At 45.8% G+C, this 19047-nt stretch overlaps 1 protein-coding gene across 1 annotated transcript in view; it reads right to left on the bottom strand.

Moving 5' to 3' along the window:
- The window catches only part of LOC144934888 (calcium-dependent secretion activator 1-like), a 94370-nt gene extending 76085 nt beyond the window's left edge, over positions 1–18285 (bottom strand). Inside the window, exons 1-4 of the mRNA XM_078861158.1 lie at positions 18250–18285; positions 11939–12052; positions 7062–7391; positions 6495–6575 (exon numbers count right to left, since the gene is read on the bottom strand). Coding sequence (XP_078717284.1) covers positions 6495–6575; positions 7062–7391; positions 11939–12052; positions 18250–18270 — 546 coding nt within the window. The 5' untranslated portion in view covers positions 18271–18285. The remainder of the gene's footprint in view (positions 1–6494; positions 6576–7061; positions 7392–11938; positions 12053–18249) is intronic.
- Between the last annotated feature and the right edge of the window lie 762 nt (positions 18286–19047).

The following is a 19047-nucleotide window of genomic DNA, read 5'->3' as shown; positions in this document are numbered from 1 at the left end:
GCTGATCATTACTTTAATGCGGCTGGTTCACATGAAATTGATTTCTCTAAGACGATGGTACTTTGCAAGCCGACTGGCTATCACCAAAGATCAATTCGCGAAGCCATCCATTTCTACAGACACACACAATTTCAACCGAGATGACGGTTAAAAACTCAGCAATCATTGGAAACATATCATCAACCACTTTGGGTCATAACTTGATTTGTGTTTTCTTGTCAACCTCTACTGTCAGCAGTCTGGATGTGTGTAGTGAGGTGCAATAACCCCCCCCATCTCTACTCCCCCCCTCTCTCACCCTATCTCTAACCCCCTCCCTCTCTCTCCCCCTATCTCGACCCCCTTCCTCCCCCCATTGTCTACTCCTACATTAGCACTTGCTGACTTACGCCACGCAGCTTTCCTTCTCCCAGCTCTCATCCCCGCCCACTCACTTTGGAAACCCTTATAAGCAGTTGCATTTGGAGGCTTGCCCCCTCTTTTCTCTCCGCCTGATAAAGACCGCTTGTGTTGCGATCCAAACGTCGTGGGTTTTTTGCTTTTATTATTTTTAAAAAAATCATAATTTTTTATTTTCTATCTTTGTGATTTTATCTATAGTAGTATGCATTTACTCTATAGTAGTATCTACTGATTATAGTCGTAAAACCAAACGGTTTTCCTTAAAACCTTCTGCTGATAGACCACCCAGACTATATGGCTTACCAAAAATCCATGAAGAAGGTACACCCCTTCGTCCCATCATCCCATCGTCTCCACCATTGGTTCACTCACCTATAAACTGGCCCGATATCTGTCTGAGACCTTGCAGCCATTCACTGGTAAGACCGCCTCTTCTGTTCTTAACTCAGCTCACCTGGAATCGCCAATTAAATACATCTCACTGTCCCCAGGTGATTTACTCGTTGGTTTCAATGTAATTTCTATGTTCACCAAAGTTCCTGTGCCCGATACCATTGCAATAATTGAAGATTTGGTCCAACAAGGACTGAATACTGATGTACCAGCCCTGGTGAGACACTGCCTCACCATTACATACTTCACATACAATGGAATATTCGACAAACGAACTGAAGGCAACTCAATGGGTTTTCCATTATCTCCAGTTGTGGCCAACATTTTCATGGAAAAATTTGAGACGGACGCCATCCAGCATCCACTCTACGTCCGTTCTTGTGGAAGAGATACGTGGATGACACGTTTGTCATCTGGCCACAACCACATCAATTCCATACACCCAGCAATAAAATCCACCATGGAGGTAGAAAAGGATGTCATGCTACCTTTCTTGGATGCCTTAATCAAAAAGAGACCAGATGGCTCATTGAGCCACTCTGTCTAAGGAAAGTAACCCATATTGATGCCTACCAAAAACCTGATTCCCACCACCATCTATCCCAGAAGAATTCCCTCATCAAAACGCTAGACCATTAGAGCTTCGACCATGAACACCTGACCAGTGAACTCAAACACGTACACCAGGCTCTCAAGGCGAATGGATATTCTGGCTACACAACCCACAAAGCCATCACCCCAACTGTGAGGAAGGAGCCATCTGAAGATCCAATCAAAACCATCACCTTGCCTTACATCGCAGGGATAACCAAAAAGATTTCCAAAATCTTGAACAACATCCAGGTCCGATTTAAAACAGTGCATAAAATTCGTGATCTGATCCCATCTGTGAAGGACAAGATTCCTGACATGCAATATCCCGGCGTCTACAAACTAAGCTATATCTGCGGCAGCAGTTACATTGGGGAAACTAAATGACATGTCTCGGACTGTGTTCGTGAGCATAAGGCAGATCTGAAACACGGCAGGATCAATACTTCTGCCGTGGCTGATCATTACTTTAATGCGGCTGGTTCACATGAAATTGATTTCTCTAAGACGATGGTACTTTGCAAGCCGACTGGCTATCACCAAAGATCAATTCGCGAAGCCATCCATTTCTACAGACACACACAATTTCAACCGAGATGACGGTTAAAAACTCAGCAATCATTGGAAACATATCATCAACCACTTTGGGTCATAACTTGATTTGTGTTTTCTTGTCAACCTCTACTGTCAGCAGTCTGGATGTGTGTAGTGAGGTGCAATAACCCCCCCCATCTCTACTCCCCCCCTCTCTCACCCTATCTCTAACCCCCTCCCTCTCTCTCCCCCTATCTCGACCCCCTTCCTCCCCCCATTGTCTACTCCTACATTAGCACTTGCTGACTTACGCCACGCAGCTTTCCTTCTCCCAGCTCTCATCCCCGCCCACTCACTTTGGAAACCCTTATAAGCAGTTGCATTTGGAGGCTTGCCCCCTCTTTTCTCTCCGCCTGATAAAGACCGCTTGTGTTGCGATCCAAACGTCGTGGGTTTTTTGCTTTTATTATTTTTAAAAAAATCATAATTTTTTATTTTCTATCTTTGTGATTTTATCTATAGTAGTATGCATTTACTCTATAGTAGTATCTACTGATTATAGTCGTAAAACCAAACGGTTTTCCTTAAAACCTTCTGCTGATAGACCACCCAGACTATATGGCTTACCAAAAATCCATGAAGAAGGTACACCCCTTCGTCCCATCATCCCATCGTCTCCACCATTGGTTCACTCACCTATAAACTGGCCCGATATCTGTCTGAGACCTTGCAGCCATTCACTGGTAAGACCGCCTCTTCTGTTCTTAACTCAGCTCACCTGGAATCGCCAATTAAATACATCTCACTGTCCCCAGGTGATTTACTCGTTGGTTTCAATGTAATTTCTATGTTCACCAAAGTTCCTGTGCCCGATACCATTGCAATAATTGAAGATTTGGTCCAACAAGGACTGAATACTGATGTACCAGCCCTGGTGAGACACTGCCTCACCATTACATACTTCACATACAATGGAATATTCGACAAACGAACTGAAGGCAACTCAATGGGTTTTCCATTATCTCCAGTTGTGGCCAACATTTTCATGGAAAAATTTGAGACGGACGCCATCCAGCATCCACTCTACGTCCGTTCTTGTGGAAGAGATACGTGGATGACACGTTTGTCATCTGGCCACAACCACATCAATTCCATACACCCAGCAATAAAATCCACCATGGAGGTAGAAAAGGATGTCATGCTACCTTTCTTGGATGCCTTAATCAAAAAGAGACCAGATGGCTCATTGAGCCACTCTGTCTAAGGAAAGTAACCCATATTGATGCCTACCAAAAACCTGATTCCCACCACCATCTATCCCAGAAGAATTCCCTCATCAAAACGCTACACCATTAGAGCTTCGACCATGAACACCTGACCAGTGAACTCAAACACGTACACCAGGCTCTCAAGGCGAATGGATATTCTGGCTACACAACCCACAAAGCCATCACCCCAACTGTGAGGAAGGAGCCATCTGAAGATCCAATCAAAACCATCACCTTGCCTTACATCGCAGGGATAACCAAAAAGATTTCCAAAATCTTGAACAACATCCAGGTCCGATTTAAAACAGTGCATAAAATTCGTGATCTGATCCCATCTGTGAAGGACAAGATTCCTGACATGCAATATCCCGGCGTCTACAAACTAAGCTATATCTGCGGCAGCAGTTACATTGGGGAAACTAAATGACATGTCTCGGACTGTGTTCGTGAGCATAAGGCAGATCTGAAACACGGCAGGATCAATACTTCTGCCGTGGCTGATCATTACTTTAATGCGGCTGGTTCACATGAAATTGATTTCTCTAAGACGATGGTACTTTGCAAGCCGACTGGCTATCACCAAAGATCAATTCGCGAAGCCATCCATTTCTACAGACACACACAATTTCAACCGAGATGACGGTTAAAAACTCAGCAATCATTGGAAACATATCATCAACCACTTTGGGTCATAACTTGATTTGTGTTTTCTTGTCAACCTCTACTGTCAGCAGTCTGGATGTGTGTAGTGAGGTGCAATAACCCCCCCCATCTCTACTCCCCCCCTCTCTCACCCTATCTCTAACCCCCTCCCTCTCTCTCCCCCTATCTCGACCCCCTTCCTCCCCCCATTGTCTACTCCTACATTAGCACTTGCTGACTTACGCCACGCAGCTTTCCTTCTCCCAGCTCTCATCCCCGCCCACTCACTTTGGAAACCCTTATAAGCAGTTGCATTTGGAGGCTTGCCCCCTCTTTTCTCTCCGCCTGATAAAGACCGCTTGTGTTGCGATCCAAACGTCGTGGGTTTTTTGCTTTTATTATTTTTAAAAAAATCATAATTTTTTATTTTCTATCTTTGTGATTTTACTGAAAGAACCAAGAATATCTAAAGTAGTATCTGCTGATTCTATAGCAGTATGTGTTTACTCTATAGTAGTATCTGTTTACTCTACAGCAGTATCTATAAAACTACAATAGTATCTACAGACTCTATAGTCGTATATACCAACTCTATAATAATATCTATCGACTCTATAGCAGTTAGCTACTAACTTCACAGAGTGCCGTGGTGAGGCCTAGTCCCATGCAAAGACCCCGGCCTCGCCTAGATTGCCCAACCGGCTGAGGTGTCACTTTCGCAGGCATAGCATCTAAGGACTATAATAGTAGTATCTACCGACCCTATAGTAGTAAGTGCACACATTGGGGAGAAGAGGCCATTACACTGTGAAGAATTTACCTCAGCGTTGTGTATTTTTTATTGTATTTTTTACGCGAATGAGAATTCCCCCCCACTGATCACGTGTGTGCGTTGCTAGGGCAACCACCACGCAGAGCCAGCTTTCTCGTGCATGCGCAGATGCATGCTCTGGTGCCACCCTGTGCTTATAAAAGGGAATACATTGTTAATTTAACTAATTTAAACTTGACAGATGTGAAATACGAATAGCGCTTTTTCGTCCCGGGGCATACGGCGTGGTATCCATGTACTTTTCCGATACGTAAACCCCACAGTCTGTCAGTTTAAAACGTCTCCAAGGTACCCGCGCAGACAGACGGACAGACACACACACACAGTCAGACAAAAAAATACTTATATAGGTAAGATAATAGTTATTTAGCCGGGAATACTTTACTGAGTCTCAACTCTTTTTTAAGCGGGTCTTGCCAAGTTTTCTCAGTAGGGGGCGATGTTGTTGGGCAATTATTGTTATACTTTACTTTTTTTTACAGCTATGGGAGGAAACCGACGAAACTCGGAGGAAACCCATGCAGAATTGGGGGAGAAAATACAAACTCCACACAGGAAGGCATCCAAGTCGGGAATTGAACCCAGGTCCTTCTTGCTGTCAGGCACGAGTGTTACCACTGCGCCACCACCCTGCCGCGTTTCCACACTTCACTGAGGCTCCACGAAATGGTCAAAAGCATGAAACACATGCTTTTAGAAAAGCATGTGTTTCATGCTTGTGTTTCATGCTTTTGACCATTTCATTCCAAATCGTAATTACAAGTGGGAATTCCCAGAATTCATTAACAAAACTGTGATTTGTCACCTGGATTTTTGAGAAAACTAAATGTCAGACCTTCATTGAGTTGCACCATTAATAGGGAAGCAGAAGATGAGAATTTATGAAGATGACGCAATCAGCTCTCTCCCATTTGGCAACAGTGACTAGAACATTGAACTCCGTTTTTGGGTCCAAATTATGAGATAAGTCCTGCCCATAGCATCACGCTACCTATCTTATCCTGTTAGACTGATGAGATTCTGCGAAGTCCACTATGGCTGTCAGTAACCTGGTACCAGGGCATTGCAATTTTATTTCGGTGATTAATACAATATTTTAACTACTTGTTTATTTTTTGGCAATTTATTTTTAATACAATAATTTATCGATATAGAAGTTTGCTATCTTCTTCATGCACAAATTATCTACACGTAAAAGGTTTATATCAAATGGTAGTCCTGATGTCTGGGTGACACGTGGACATCACATCAAACCACGAGCACACGTTGTTGTTGTTGTTGTTGTTGTTTAAAACAAAATCACGATTTAAAAATCCCCATTTTACACACTCGCCGGTTGCAAAAGAAGCCACAGTGCCCCTCCATTAACACTGCCACATCACAACCTCCCCATCACCATCCTCACGGCCAGCGATCCCCACATCACAACCTCCCCATCACCATGCTCATATCCAGCGATTCCCACCTCACAACCTCCCCATCACCATCTTCACAGATAGTGATCCCAACCTCACAACCTCCCCATCACCATCCACACCCCTAAAGCCAGTGATCCCCACAGATTGTTACACTTAGTGACCGGTGGCTCGATGGTAAATGATTCACTCCACCAATCTCACCATTCAGGGTCGCAATTTTATCCAGAACAGATTCTTGTTTGCTTTGGTACTACCTTTTCGATTGTATGGTTTGCAGTGTGGTCAGTATTTGGTTGTGCGGTTTGGCTTTGAGTGGATAAGAATTGTTGATGATGATGATAATAATGATGCACACAGACACGCATCACAATGAAGCTCTGGTAGGTGGGTGGGGGGGGGGAAGGGGTCACCAACCTTAGCGATCAGCTCCACCACCTTCTGACGCTGGTCCATCTCGCGGCGGATCTGGGCTGCCTGCTCGTCTGGGTGATCCAACTGCACAGAGAGAGGAGACCAGACAGGAGGCCTCGGTGGTAAGCAGTGGGGTAACACCCCCTAAGTGGGTGACAGTGCAACTGAATTATCTGGGGACAAGAAAACAAATTGGCAGCAGTGATTCCTGCTCAAAGGAGCATTGAAGCATTGGTGCCATTCTCATGCTTGCAGACCTGCTAAGCCAGTGGTGGAAATTCCACAGAAGTTTGTCTATCGTTTAAAAAAATCTGTTGGGAGTCCCCACAAACTGGAACCAACTTTATCGACCCCGAAGTGATGATGGGCTGAGTCAACCCCCAATCAGCAGCTCACTCTACCGTCGAGCCAGCCGTACACGTGGAGCAACGTGCCAAGTCAGGTGTTGTGCAGTGACCGTACAATACAGCTTAAGGAATACAGCACACATGGCAAACGTTCAACATTTATTTCCAACCTCTGAAGAAGAACAACTACTCCTTCCTTATTCAATCAGAAACTCCTACTCACCTGGCTGGCATTAAAGATGAGCTGGTGCTCCAGCTTCTTGATTCCCAAGATGTGCTGGAACATCTCATACAGCTGATCCTTGCTGAGGATGAGATCCGAGAAGCTGCTGGCTGTTATCCGTGTCGACGGCCTCAGTGCCTCATCACCCATGAAGATCTTGTCAAACTTTGTCATCCAGGAGCTCAGCACGGTCTCCTTGGTCAGTCCCGCAATCTCGGGCATCTGACGAACGCGCTTCTCAATGTAGTTCTTGAAGACTTCCCTGAAGTCGTTGGCGGACCAGCCACCGCTCTGCACGATGCGCGCCACGCGGTCGCTCTTCAAGTAGTCCTGAAGTGGCAGGTCACAGTAGCAGGGGGGGTCAACCTCAGCTGGTAAAGTCCCCACAAGGTCACGCAAAAAGCAAGCCAACATCAACACACTCACGTGCTTCACCAGTGAATGTACAAGGATCATAAATGTTTTGCAGATAACCACGTAAATATAGACAATTAGTAAGGTTTGTCACGTAAACAAAACATGGCAATTAGTTACTACCGTATTTTCCTGCATATAGCCCACATACGCATATAACCCACATGCGCATATACCCTGCTAAAATAGCGTTTTGTGTAAAACAAATTTCAGATAGTCCGCATCGTCATATACCCCGCATGCATTCATATCTTTAAGGTCGTTACTGCAGCTTAATTCCATCATATTACTACAAAGTTTACATTTGTAATACATTGCACTATCAATTGTTAACATTAAAATCATAACGTGCACAAAGAAAACAAACTAACCGGAAACGAGTGAACTTAAAACAGTAAATAAGTAACAAAAGTAAATATCCAAGAAATAAGTAACACATAACTGGTAGATAAGTAAGCGTACTGTTAGGCTTACCAGCATTCGACCTCATCATATTACAGCTACTGGACCGGTAGTTACCCCTGTACAGTTTTAGCACTGGTAGATTGCGCACTGCGCAGACAACAGCGGCACTACGGTAACACCATTGCCTCCTGGCAACAAAGCCATTGGAAGTTTGAAACAAAGCTCAGCTAATAGCAGCGGCCTATGCTGTTTACAGGCCATTACGTTTGGTTACTGCTCTATTCATATTCATATCTAGGGTTTGGCCGCCATATGTTTAGTTTATGGGCAAATGTAAACATTGTACAAAAAATTCTAATAATTTAAAACGTGATAACACGTGCAATTTTTGTGTTAGTGGTTAATTCAGCAATGCTTTAGTCAAAGGTAAGTGTTGCATAGTGGATAGTCCTACCATGACATGTCACACGTGAAAAATATTTTTGGGATAGCCCGCACCTCCATATGCCCTGCAGGGTCTTGTTTTGTTTGTAAAAAGTGGTCTACCCCGCGGGTTATATGTGGGAAAATACGGTAGTTTAGCACACCGGTGTGTTGAAGAGTAAACCTACTACAACATTTACAATTCGAATTCCGTGAAATTTCGCCAATAATTCCAACCAGCCTCATCAGGCGACAGCCAGAGTTGTGGAGAAATCCTCCTCCTGTTTTGGTCTTAAACAGAGGAGTAAATGTGATGTCGTCACTTGTGAGCCAATCAGGTGTGAAGACCAGACCGGGGGGGGGAGGGGATTAATATATGTGTAGGACTTGAGTTATAGCGCGCCACGCATTCTCTTCCACTGTTGCTATGCGAGCGAGCAGAGTACAGTGGGGTGTATGTGAGGACATGGTTGTTGTTGTGGCATTAGGTGAGAGGGTCGTTAAGTGTTGAGACAGGTGTTCGGGGTAGCCGGGGGGACACAGGCCAGCGATTGGCTAAGAGGGTAATTGGTTGTTAGCTGGCGTCGCTCTGGCAGCAATAACAAGGTCACGTGAGACCGGGGGCCAGAGGGCGAGTGATAAGCGGGGGGTTGAGAAAATTAATGGGGATTAATTGGTGTGGGGATATAAGCCACAGCGCGTCGGAGAGAGGGTCTTCTTGTCTTGGTCGGCGTCTTGGATGGAGCTGCAGCGACGGTGCCCAGGGAATCGCAGAGCAGGCGGTGACGGTAGTAGAGCAGAGATAGAGTGGGTTAGCGGCGACAGACGGAGTAGAGTATAGAGAGACAGTGATAGCGAGAACGTAGTGTGCGAACAGGGGTAGCCATGCATCTGAAGGATGCAGTGTAGAATAGCAGGGGAGTCGACAGACCTAGAGAGAGAGAGAGACGCGGAGGAGACGCGGCGTGGCAAGAGAGAGAGACGCGGAGTGACGCGGAGTGGAGTGAGGGCACGGAGAGATGCGGAGCGGTGGCGCTGCAGAGAGAGACGCGGAGCGGAGTGAGGCCGCGCCGAGATGCGGAGCGGTGCCGCGGCGGAGGTGGACTGTTGAGCGGAAAATAAAGAGAACAGAAAGAAAGCCGAGTACGAGTCCTACATATGCATATAAATTACAATGGATATCCATTACCGGTTGTGTTATTCATAGGGTAAGCAACATACACCATGAATGCACACCATTCATGCATATCCTGCCCTTTTTAGGTGCAAGAAATCACAATACCCTCTATTGGCTGCTCACAGTTAATCACGATCGACATATGGTGGCCTGTATAGGCATGCAGTTAAACAGTGTATTACTTGATAATTCGCTTCCAAGCACCACTAAGCCTGTAGCTATTTGAATGGTTAAAATTATTTTATTTCTCTCAATTTCGATAGATTCTCTAATTAGTCTTGGCTAGTAGTAGCTAGTTTTGCACGGAACTTCAACATTATCAAAATAAATTGAGTGTCCTTGTTGGCACGAGTGTTCTGCCATTGTGGACAGGTGTGTTTGGGAGTATTTAATATACCTTTGGTGTTCTTTTAGCCTGATGCTGATCATTTGCTACAGGAGCGGACACACCTTCTGCTGATAACTTCAGTAATATATTTATCCCTTTCTTTAAGACAAAATCAGGAGGATTTCTCCGCAACTCTGGCTGTCGCCTGATGAGGCTAGTTGTAATTACTGGTTAACCGGCTTACTTGAATTGTAAATGTTGTCGTAGATTTGCTCTCCACACCGGTATGCTGTATTCGTAACTAATTGGCATGTTTTGTTTACGTGACAAACCTTACTAATTGTCTATGTCGGGTGGTGGTGGGTTTAATTATGCATTTATATTAATGTGATATAACACAAAAACCTCTATTATAGATAATATTGGTCGTGAAAGTCTACATGTTAAACTGGTAGAAACCTATTCTTGGTTCTTTCGGTAAAGTCACGTAGAAGGGAAATAATAAAATAATAAAAATAAAACAATACAAATTCTCACGACGTTTCGATTGCAACACAAGCAATCATCAGGTGTGAAAACTACAGCAATAATTTTTTTGGCTGAAGTGGGAGAGATGCTGTGAGAAGGGGTTTTATAAGTTAGAGAGGGGGGAGGAGCAAGAAAGGGGGGAGTAGGGAGAGGGTAGCGTTACGTGGAATGCTAATGGTAGGGGGGGAAAGTGGGCGGGGCTAGAAAGGAGCAGAAAACAAATGCCACTGCAGCAAAGCCAATGAAAGACACGAAAGCAACAGTAGCAGACGTTGGAGAAGTGCAAAAAAGCCAACACCACGACAGTAAAGCCAATGAAAGAAAACAAAGCAACAGTAGCAGTACTGCCAAACGCTGGGGATGCAATTAACTCGGCAGAATAGATTAGTGCTCGGTACATATGATGGAACAACCATAGACAGTTAACGTTTTTACCTGGTTAATAACATCCTTCCAATGATTGCTTAATTTGTATCCATCTTCTTGGTGAAGTTATGTCTATGTTTATGTATCTGGATGGCTTCATGGACAAACCTTTGATAGTAGCCAGAAGGTTTGCAGAGCACCTTAGTCTCATTACACTATTATACTATTTATTATTATACAGTCTACTATACACCATACCATTGACCGTCACGTGAAAGGTACTAAGAGGAAGCAAAGAAATATGTCAATGGGAGAGCGGTAACAGGAAACTTGTAGCGGAGCAAAGACTCCGATCCGTGAAGAGAATACAAAAGCTATATAGTCAATGCCAGCGAATGGAATGCGGTCTGTACAAATAATAAATAGTATAATAGCGTAATGAGACTAAGGTGCTCTGCAAACCTTCTGGCTACTATCAAAGGTTTGTCCATGAAGCCATCCAGATACATAAACATAGACATAACTTCAACCAAGAAGATGGATAGAAATTGAGCAATCATTGGAAGGATATTATTAACCAGGTAAAAACGTTAACTGTCTATGGTTGTTCCATCATATTTACCGAGCACTAATCTAACCTTACTAATTGGCTGTCGGGTGGTGGCGGGTTTAACGACACTTTTTTAAAATAACGCAATTTAACCAAAAAAACCCGGTATTATGGATGATATTTGTCCTAAAATGTTTGTCAGGCAGAATATGGTTTCATTGATGTGTGGGAGGTGTAGTTTAGCGGTTAGCATGCTGCGCTACAAACCTGGTGACCCCGAGTTCTCTTCCCGCTCACGGCCAACACCAATGACAATTATTAAATTGGTCCTGGGCTTCCCATGGTCGTTTCAGCCTCTAATGAGTACCTGGTGCGGTGTGGAAACATCGCCACTGGGAAAACAAAGGTGGCCATGCCTGCATTCATGGGTGATTCCTAACAGCACTTACCCCAACAGTCTGTTAAAGCTCTTTGTCTTTTTGGTTTCCCTCTTCAATACTAGGACCTGGGCCATGACAGCGCCACAATTTATATTTTTTAAAGATTCGACAAAAAATGCTAAAATGCTCTTTTAATCATAGCTATCCTGTGCTAACTCATTATTATCTGTGGGGTGCAGCTGATAAACACATTGTTCCCCAGAGAGCGGCTTCTCCTATAAAAGTGCATATTTACGGAGAACATACCTCGTAGTAAAACTTGACAACGCTGACAAATGCTTCGTCGGTCACGATCTGGGAATCTCCTTGCAGGAAGATGGTAAAGCGCTCCTTGATGGACATGAGCTGCTGCTTGTTCACCTGCAATATTAATGCGCCACACACTGCTGCCATCACATCACAGCCATCGCACCTCCGATCAGCACAGTTAGCTACGTACGGTGCGAAATAAGTTTAACGTAGATATATACTGCGATGCGAAATTCACAGACCGAGAGCCGCGACTAAGACTTCATTCAGGTGTGAGCATAAACTGTTTCCACCCAATTCAGTGAGAGAGTGGCCAAACCAGCAGGAAATAGCAATCGGCAGTTATTATTACACTTTCAGGAGGTTCTTAATGCTGTTTTAGGAGGGTCCTGGTAAATTTTCAAAGGAGGGGGTAAGGATTGCTTTGTGTGTTTCCCAATTAAGTAATTTACAACTGATTTTTTTGTGTGGCAAATTTGGACGATGATGCCAGCACACAATGGCCTAATCTTCCACGATTTACATCGTGGGATCTTTTACGTCCACTGTCAAGCAGACGGAGCAAAGTATTCTATAGTCATTAGACCCACAGTATTAACCAGATGCGAACCGTGAACCTCTGCAACAATCACATCATCGTCATGAAGTGTCACGACCAGATTATTCTGCCAACACAAGGATTATGAGCAGCACCTATTTTTTTTCCAAAACTCAGTTCTCCTGCAGCGCTGACGACGGTCACACATTCTCACATCTGTACCGTGGCACACCTTTCGGAATAAGCTATGGATGGACATGTTTACCTCTGAGATTAAATTACATTCCCAGTATATGTTTACAGGGTGCAGCCATGGAGCAGTGATGGGAGGCCCTGTGCTGTGAACGAGCGAGTGGTATCTGAACCGGGCGAGGGTTCACATGAGCAGTATCTTAACCAGGCCGGGGTTCACGTGAGCGGTATCTGAACCGGCCAGGGTTCACGTGAGCAGTATCTGTACTGGCCCAGGGTTCACATGAGTGGTATCTGAACCGGCCAGGGTTCACGTGAGCAGTATCTTTGAGTTGTGCGCCTTTTGGCGTCATCTGGTCCAACCCATGTGAGTCTAGGCTCTAAGGAAAGCTGTCTCTGGTGTGGACCAATCAACTTCAAGGACAGTGCACATTATCAGAGTTATGTCTTTTGTTTGTATTATGACTGCAGGTATTGCGGTCTATGCAAACATGACTCCTTGTAAAAAGGTGTCAGTTTTGTTGCCAGATGGAAGGGTAAAAAACCAATTATCATATTTTTACTGGCAAATCAGGTTCCCATAGTGTAGATGCTTGCCCCGAGCTCTCATACTCTGATGGTGCATTGTCTTTGAGTTGTGCGCCTTTTGGCGTCATCTGGTCCAACCCATGTGAGACTAGGCTCTAAGGAAAGCTGTCTCGGGTGTGGACCAATCAACTCCAAGGACAGTGCACATTATCAGAGTTATGTCTTTTGTTTGTATTATGACTGCAGGTATTGCGGTCTATGCAAACATGACTCCTTGTAAAAAGGTGTCAGTTTTGTTGCCAGATGGAAGGGTAAAAAAACAATTATCATATTTTTACTGGCAAATGAGGTTCCCATAGTGAGTATCTTAACCAGGCTGGGGTTCACGTGAGCGGTATCTTAACCAGGCCAGGGTTCACGTGAGAGGTATCTGAACCAGGCAAGGGTTCACGTGAGCGGTATCTGAACCAGGCAAGGGTTCATGTGAGCGGTATCTTAACCAGGTCAGGGTTCACGTGAGTGGTATCTTAACCAGGACAGGGTTCACATGAGTGGTATCTTAACTAGGACAGTGTTCAAATGAGTGGTATCTTAACCAGGTCAGGGTTCACGTGAGCAGTATCTGAACCAGGCAAGGGTTCACGTGAGTGGTATCTGACCCAGGCAAGGGTTCACGTGAGTGGTATTGAACTGGCCCAGCGTTCATGTGAGCGGTATCTGAACCAGGCCAGGACTTCGGCTTTACCAATCCCCACGAATCAGCGTGCAGTTTGGTCAATAACATTTACGATTGACATGGCCTTCACGGAGAGGTCTCCATTCAGCAGTGCATTGACAAAGGCATGAGTCTGTCGAAATTTTTGAAGGTTTAAAGCTCGACTCGAAGCGTGTTCAGATACCTATGTTTCTTCAACTTCAGCCAATTCAGCAAATGGCTTTCAGCATTTTCTTTAATGTATTATTTTGACATGTCTTAGTTTAGTTTCATGAGTTATTGAGTTAATTAATGAAGAGTGCTTGATAAAAATAATTATAATGAAATCAATATTTATTTGTAAAACCACGTATGAATTACTCTCGATGAAGGTTTTTTTTAGACATACAAACAATATCTACATAAATGGATTATGAGTACACTGTTACACAGGAGTCAGCCATGCAAACTCTGACAAATACTTCGTCGGTCACGATCTGGTGAAGTCTGAGGGTGAGATAGCCCCAGTGAGTGCATTGCCTCACATTTGCAAGATAAAGTGCAGAGTGTCCCATATCCACAGGTGTGACTGCAAGATAAAGTGCAGAGTGTCCCATATCCACAGGTGTGACTGCAAGATAAAGTGCAGAGTGTCCCATATCCACAGGTGTGACTGCAAGCTAAAGTGCAGAGTGTCCCATATCCACAGGTGTGACTGCAAGATAAAGCGCAGAGTGTCCCATATCCACAGGTGTGACTGAAATAGCATGCATCATGACATTATACACAAATGTAATAATAAAAACCTATCCCTATTGACACACCTGTCGACCCATACGGTTTACCCATATTCTTGTGCAGGGAAATTGAGTTCAGGTCCATATGGCATACATCCATTTCAATACAGGATAAAAAAAAATATTTGTTTGTGTTTCTCCCTTGGGGTTGATAGGTAAGTATTGCATATAAATGGTTGTAGCACATTGGCCTATGGGGCTGATACATGAAGGACGATTTTCACCTCTGTGTAAAGTTCCATGGGCGGTACCTTTCTGAAAAACTCGTTACATGCTATTCATGACCTCAGCTTGCATTGAATTTGCCTGGAGGAAATGGAGAGGCGCCATTTCATTCTATGAATGACAGCTGATTCCAGGTTCACAGTCGGGCTCGAGGGTTCTGCCGCGACACCACGACCCCATCCCTGCTCTTGAACAAAAGCCAACCACAATCAGGCCTCAATCTGTCTTACACACACATACGAAGACAAAGATCCCCTGTATAGCCTGAATAGACTGTTGAGGCAAGTGCTGTTAGCTAGCACCAATGAAGGCCGGTACGGCACACAAGGGGGTGGCCAACACCACGCCCGGCCGCCTTTGTCTCCCCAGTGGCGATGTTTTTAGGCACCCATCAGGTACTCATTTGAGGCTGAGTCAACCTCGGGAAGGCCCAGGACCAGTTCAGATAATTGTCATTGATGTTGGCCGTGAGCGGGAATCGAATTCGGTTCACTCACACACAAACACACGTGTGGTATGGGCTTTGCCTTCTGTTGGGCCATTTCACAAAGGCAGAGGCATTGGGTAAAGCACTGAAGGGCTTCCCACGCTGGTGAACCCGCTGTGCAACGTGCGGAAGGGCTTGAACGGGAAGGAGCAGTGGGAAGGCTCTCATATAACAAGGTCAAGATGTTATCATCATGGCCAGAGCCAATGATACTACCACACTCAGACCATTATTTCCTTCACTGTGCAAGGCTACGCAACTGCTGCACTAACTGCACCGTACCTCCCAGGTCTATCCTAACAGTATCCCACTATTGGGCTTCAAGTCCTGCCCTTATCTCAGTAGCCTTCTTCACCCCATTCTGCTCATATCGCCCATCAATTGCAAACCTCCACTTCCCAATGACGTCCACAAAGCTTGCTTGCCACGCTCCTTTTAGATGCCATGCGGTGACCACCATCTTCTGCAATGCATTACACTCTTGAGATAAGAAGCTTTTGTATTTTAGTCATTATTTTGTTAAAGTACAATTGTGACATCAAAGCAGTAACAGAGACGTTGCTTCTCTCTCTATTGCCCATCGCTAAAAGCTGACATTGTCCTCTCTACTCTTCCAACGCAGTTCATGCAGACTTGACCGACATTAATGCATTTCAAGAATATAATAAATAGACCCATTTGTGACGGACCTCACTGTGGGAAGATTTAAATGCAATAATTTGGTGGCAGATTTCCGACCCACGAGCAGGTGCACTAGATGGGGGTGTGTGGGAACACACTCGGGTCGACGCACAAAAGCAGTGAGGAAGTTGGTCCCATCATCGACTCGACATCTCACCAGGAGGTCACGGCCACGGTACGGTACGGTGCTGCCACTGCAATTTCAGACTACGCTTTTACAAAATATACAAAGTATATAGACACAGGTCACAACATTGGGAACCGAACGTGAGTCTCACACTAAATGCGTTTAACACTTGACAGCTCTGTCCATAACGTCCATGAAAACAGCCTCTCTATGAATTCACTGAAAGCCATCAACTAGCACATACGTGTGCTGCAATTTGTGGCTCCTGCATTGAGCACGAGGATTATATTTCTGTTCCAGGAGTAGTATATATTTTTGTTAACTTACTGCTATAGGGTGTGTACACAGATTGACAATTTTTCAATTTGGTGGCTACAGGAATAGAAACAAAATCATTTAATTTTACTTTGTATGGCACGGTGAAATATCCGACATGATGTGTGTATACTGTGGGTCTGCGGAGGCTTGGGGGATTGCGGGGGATATTGATGGCAAATCGGCGGTGCGGGCAGTGCCAGATCATGTGATTGATGGTTTAATTCTAGTTGTGACCGCAGCAGTCACTGTGGGGACTGTTCTTCAATTGCCATCGATGAAGGACGTGATGGCATCTGCCGTGCAATGTTCTGCAGCAATTTAGGGCTGACCACTTTTTGTCCAGCAAAAGACATAGACCACAATCGCTAGAGTATTCTTCTGAACTGAAAACCACCAAATCCCAACAGAAAACACATCACAGGAAGTAATTTCAACATATGATAGTCATCCCCCATCGCTTTTCTAGGCTTACTTGGGATATCCTGGGACCCATTGAAGGGCCACAGCCTCGGACAACCGAGAATGCCCTGGGACACAAGTGGAATCCACAACGCAGGTGTCACCTGCCACACTGGTGGCACCTGTCATACATGTGTAGTGGAATAACGCGCGCGGGGGTTTGTAAGCAGTGTGCACGCATGTGCGGGTTATGGACAGTGAGGTCGCATCGGGATGAACAGGCGCGGCGAGAGGGAGCAACGGAGAGGAGACGGCCAATTAAGATGCATAGCAGGGATTGGCTGGCTGCAAATGCAGGCGAGGAACAGGCGCCAGGCTGACAGGAGATCGAGGTGATAACGGCGGAAGCCTCTGGCGTGAGGAGACGGGAGGTCGCCAGCTTAATTAATGAGGAGTTAATGAGGAGGGGGATATGTAGGGGCACGTGGGAGAGAGAGAGAGGGGTTGAGTTGTTCGGAGTGAAGGCAAGAGGAGAGACGAGAGAAGTCCAAGGCCCTGCTCTCCACACCTCGCCCTCTCCAGCGGTGATGGCTAAACCCCCACTGGATGCAAGGGCGAGGTTGGAGAGGTGAGGGTAGAAAGGTTAGCAGTAGAGAAGCTAGCAGAATCCTAAGTGTGAGTGTGAGAAGGCTAGCAGTGGAGGAGCTAGCAGAGTATATAGCGGTAGGTTAGCAGTAGAGAAGCTAGCAGAAGATATAGTGAGAGGCTAGCAGTGGAGAAGCTACCAGAGTGTATAGTAATAGGCTAGCAGTGGAGAGGCTAGCAGAGTGTACGGTGGGAAGCTATGAGTGTGTAGTGGTAGGACCAGCAGCAGAGAGAGCAAATTCAGCAGAGCATGGCAGACAGGTTAGCAGTGGAGAGGCTAGGAGAGTGAGAGAGAGAACAGGCTAGCAGTGGAGAGGCTAGGAGAGTGAGAGAGAACAGACTAGCAGTGGAGAGGCTAGGAGAGTGAGAGACACAACAGGCTAGCAGTGGAGAGGCTAGGAGTGTGAGAGAGAGAGAAGGCAAGCAGTGGAGAGGCTGAGAGAGAGAGGGGGAGCGGAGCGAAGCAGGTGAGCAGCGCAAGCGGGAAAATCACGACGGAGCTACGGGGTGTCGAACATGAGGAGTTTTGTTCAATAAAAAGTGACACAGGAGAAAAAGTAGAAGTTGTCCGCGTGAAATAAAAACACTACACATGTGACACCAAGCACACGGGTGACACATGTAACACAGGTGACCCCTAGCACACAGGCGACATGCAGCCGATGACCATGGCTCACCTTGGGCTGGCGCCGGGCCATGTCGGTCACCTGCTTAGCGTTGAAGGGATACGCCACGCAACGTGACACGAACACATAGAGCTGCATGCGGCGCCTCCTGTCCTCATCACCGTCGTCGCGGAAGCAGCAGCTGCTGCTCACCGAGGGGCTGGGGCTGCTGGAGCGCAGGCTGCTGGAGCGGCTCACCGACGCCGAGGGCAGCTGGGGAAGGCGGCTCGGGGCCGGGCTCGCCGAGCGGACGGGGCCCCCCAGTGACGCGCAGTCGCTCGAGCAGCCCGCATCCCCCGCCTCATCCAGGTCGACCCTCACGAAGTCTGAGAGCTCCGATGACTCCTCATCGCTTGACGACGGCTCCAGCATGGTGACGGACGGCTGTGGCAAAGGTTAAGGGCACCATTGAGCGGTGGTGGTGGTGGATGATGAGTGGTATTATTAGTGCACAGTCTGTTCTCCTATTAGATGTGTTTTCATAACGCGAATCGGATATATAATGCGATTAATGTATTAGCGAACACATTTTTTAGAAAGTGGATACGAATTGAATGTTACGCGATTCAGTAAACAGAACTACGTCGCACGAGTAGGTATAAGTGGGTGTACGGCTGCCTCGGCATAGCATCACACAAGGCAGGATGCTGCTGGATGCTTTGAGATGCTACCCACGTGCCTCAGTCTTTGTTGAGCCTGTATACGCAGCTTACGTGTTATCGCGGGCTGTGCTTTACCCTATTTTATATATTTGTAGTGACTGTTAATGTCACTGTGTGGTGCTGGCCTTGCGAGGCCACGGCGGATAAT

This window comes from Lampetra fluviatilis, chromosome 11, assembly GCF_964198595.1.
Source record: "Lampetra fluviatilis chromosome 11, kcLamFluv1.1, whole genome shotgun sequence".
NCBI lineage: Eukaryota > Metazoa > Chordata > Hyperoartia > Petromyzontiformes > Petromyzontidae > Lampetra > Lampetra fluviatilis.
The sequence above is the reverse complement of the archived record's forward strand: the minus strand, read 5'-3'. Positions and strand labels throughout refer to the sequence as shown.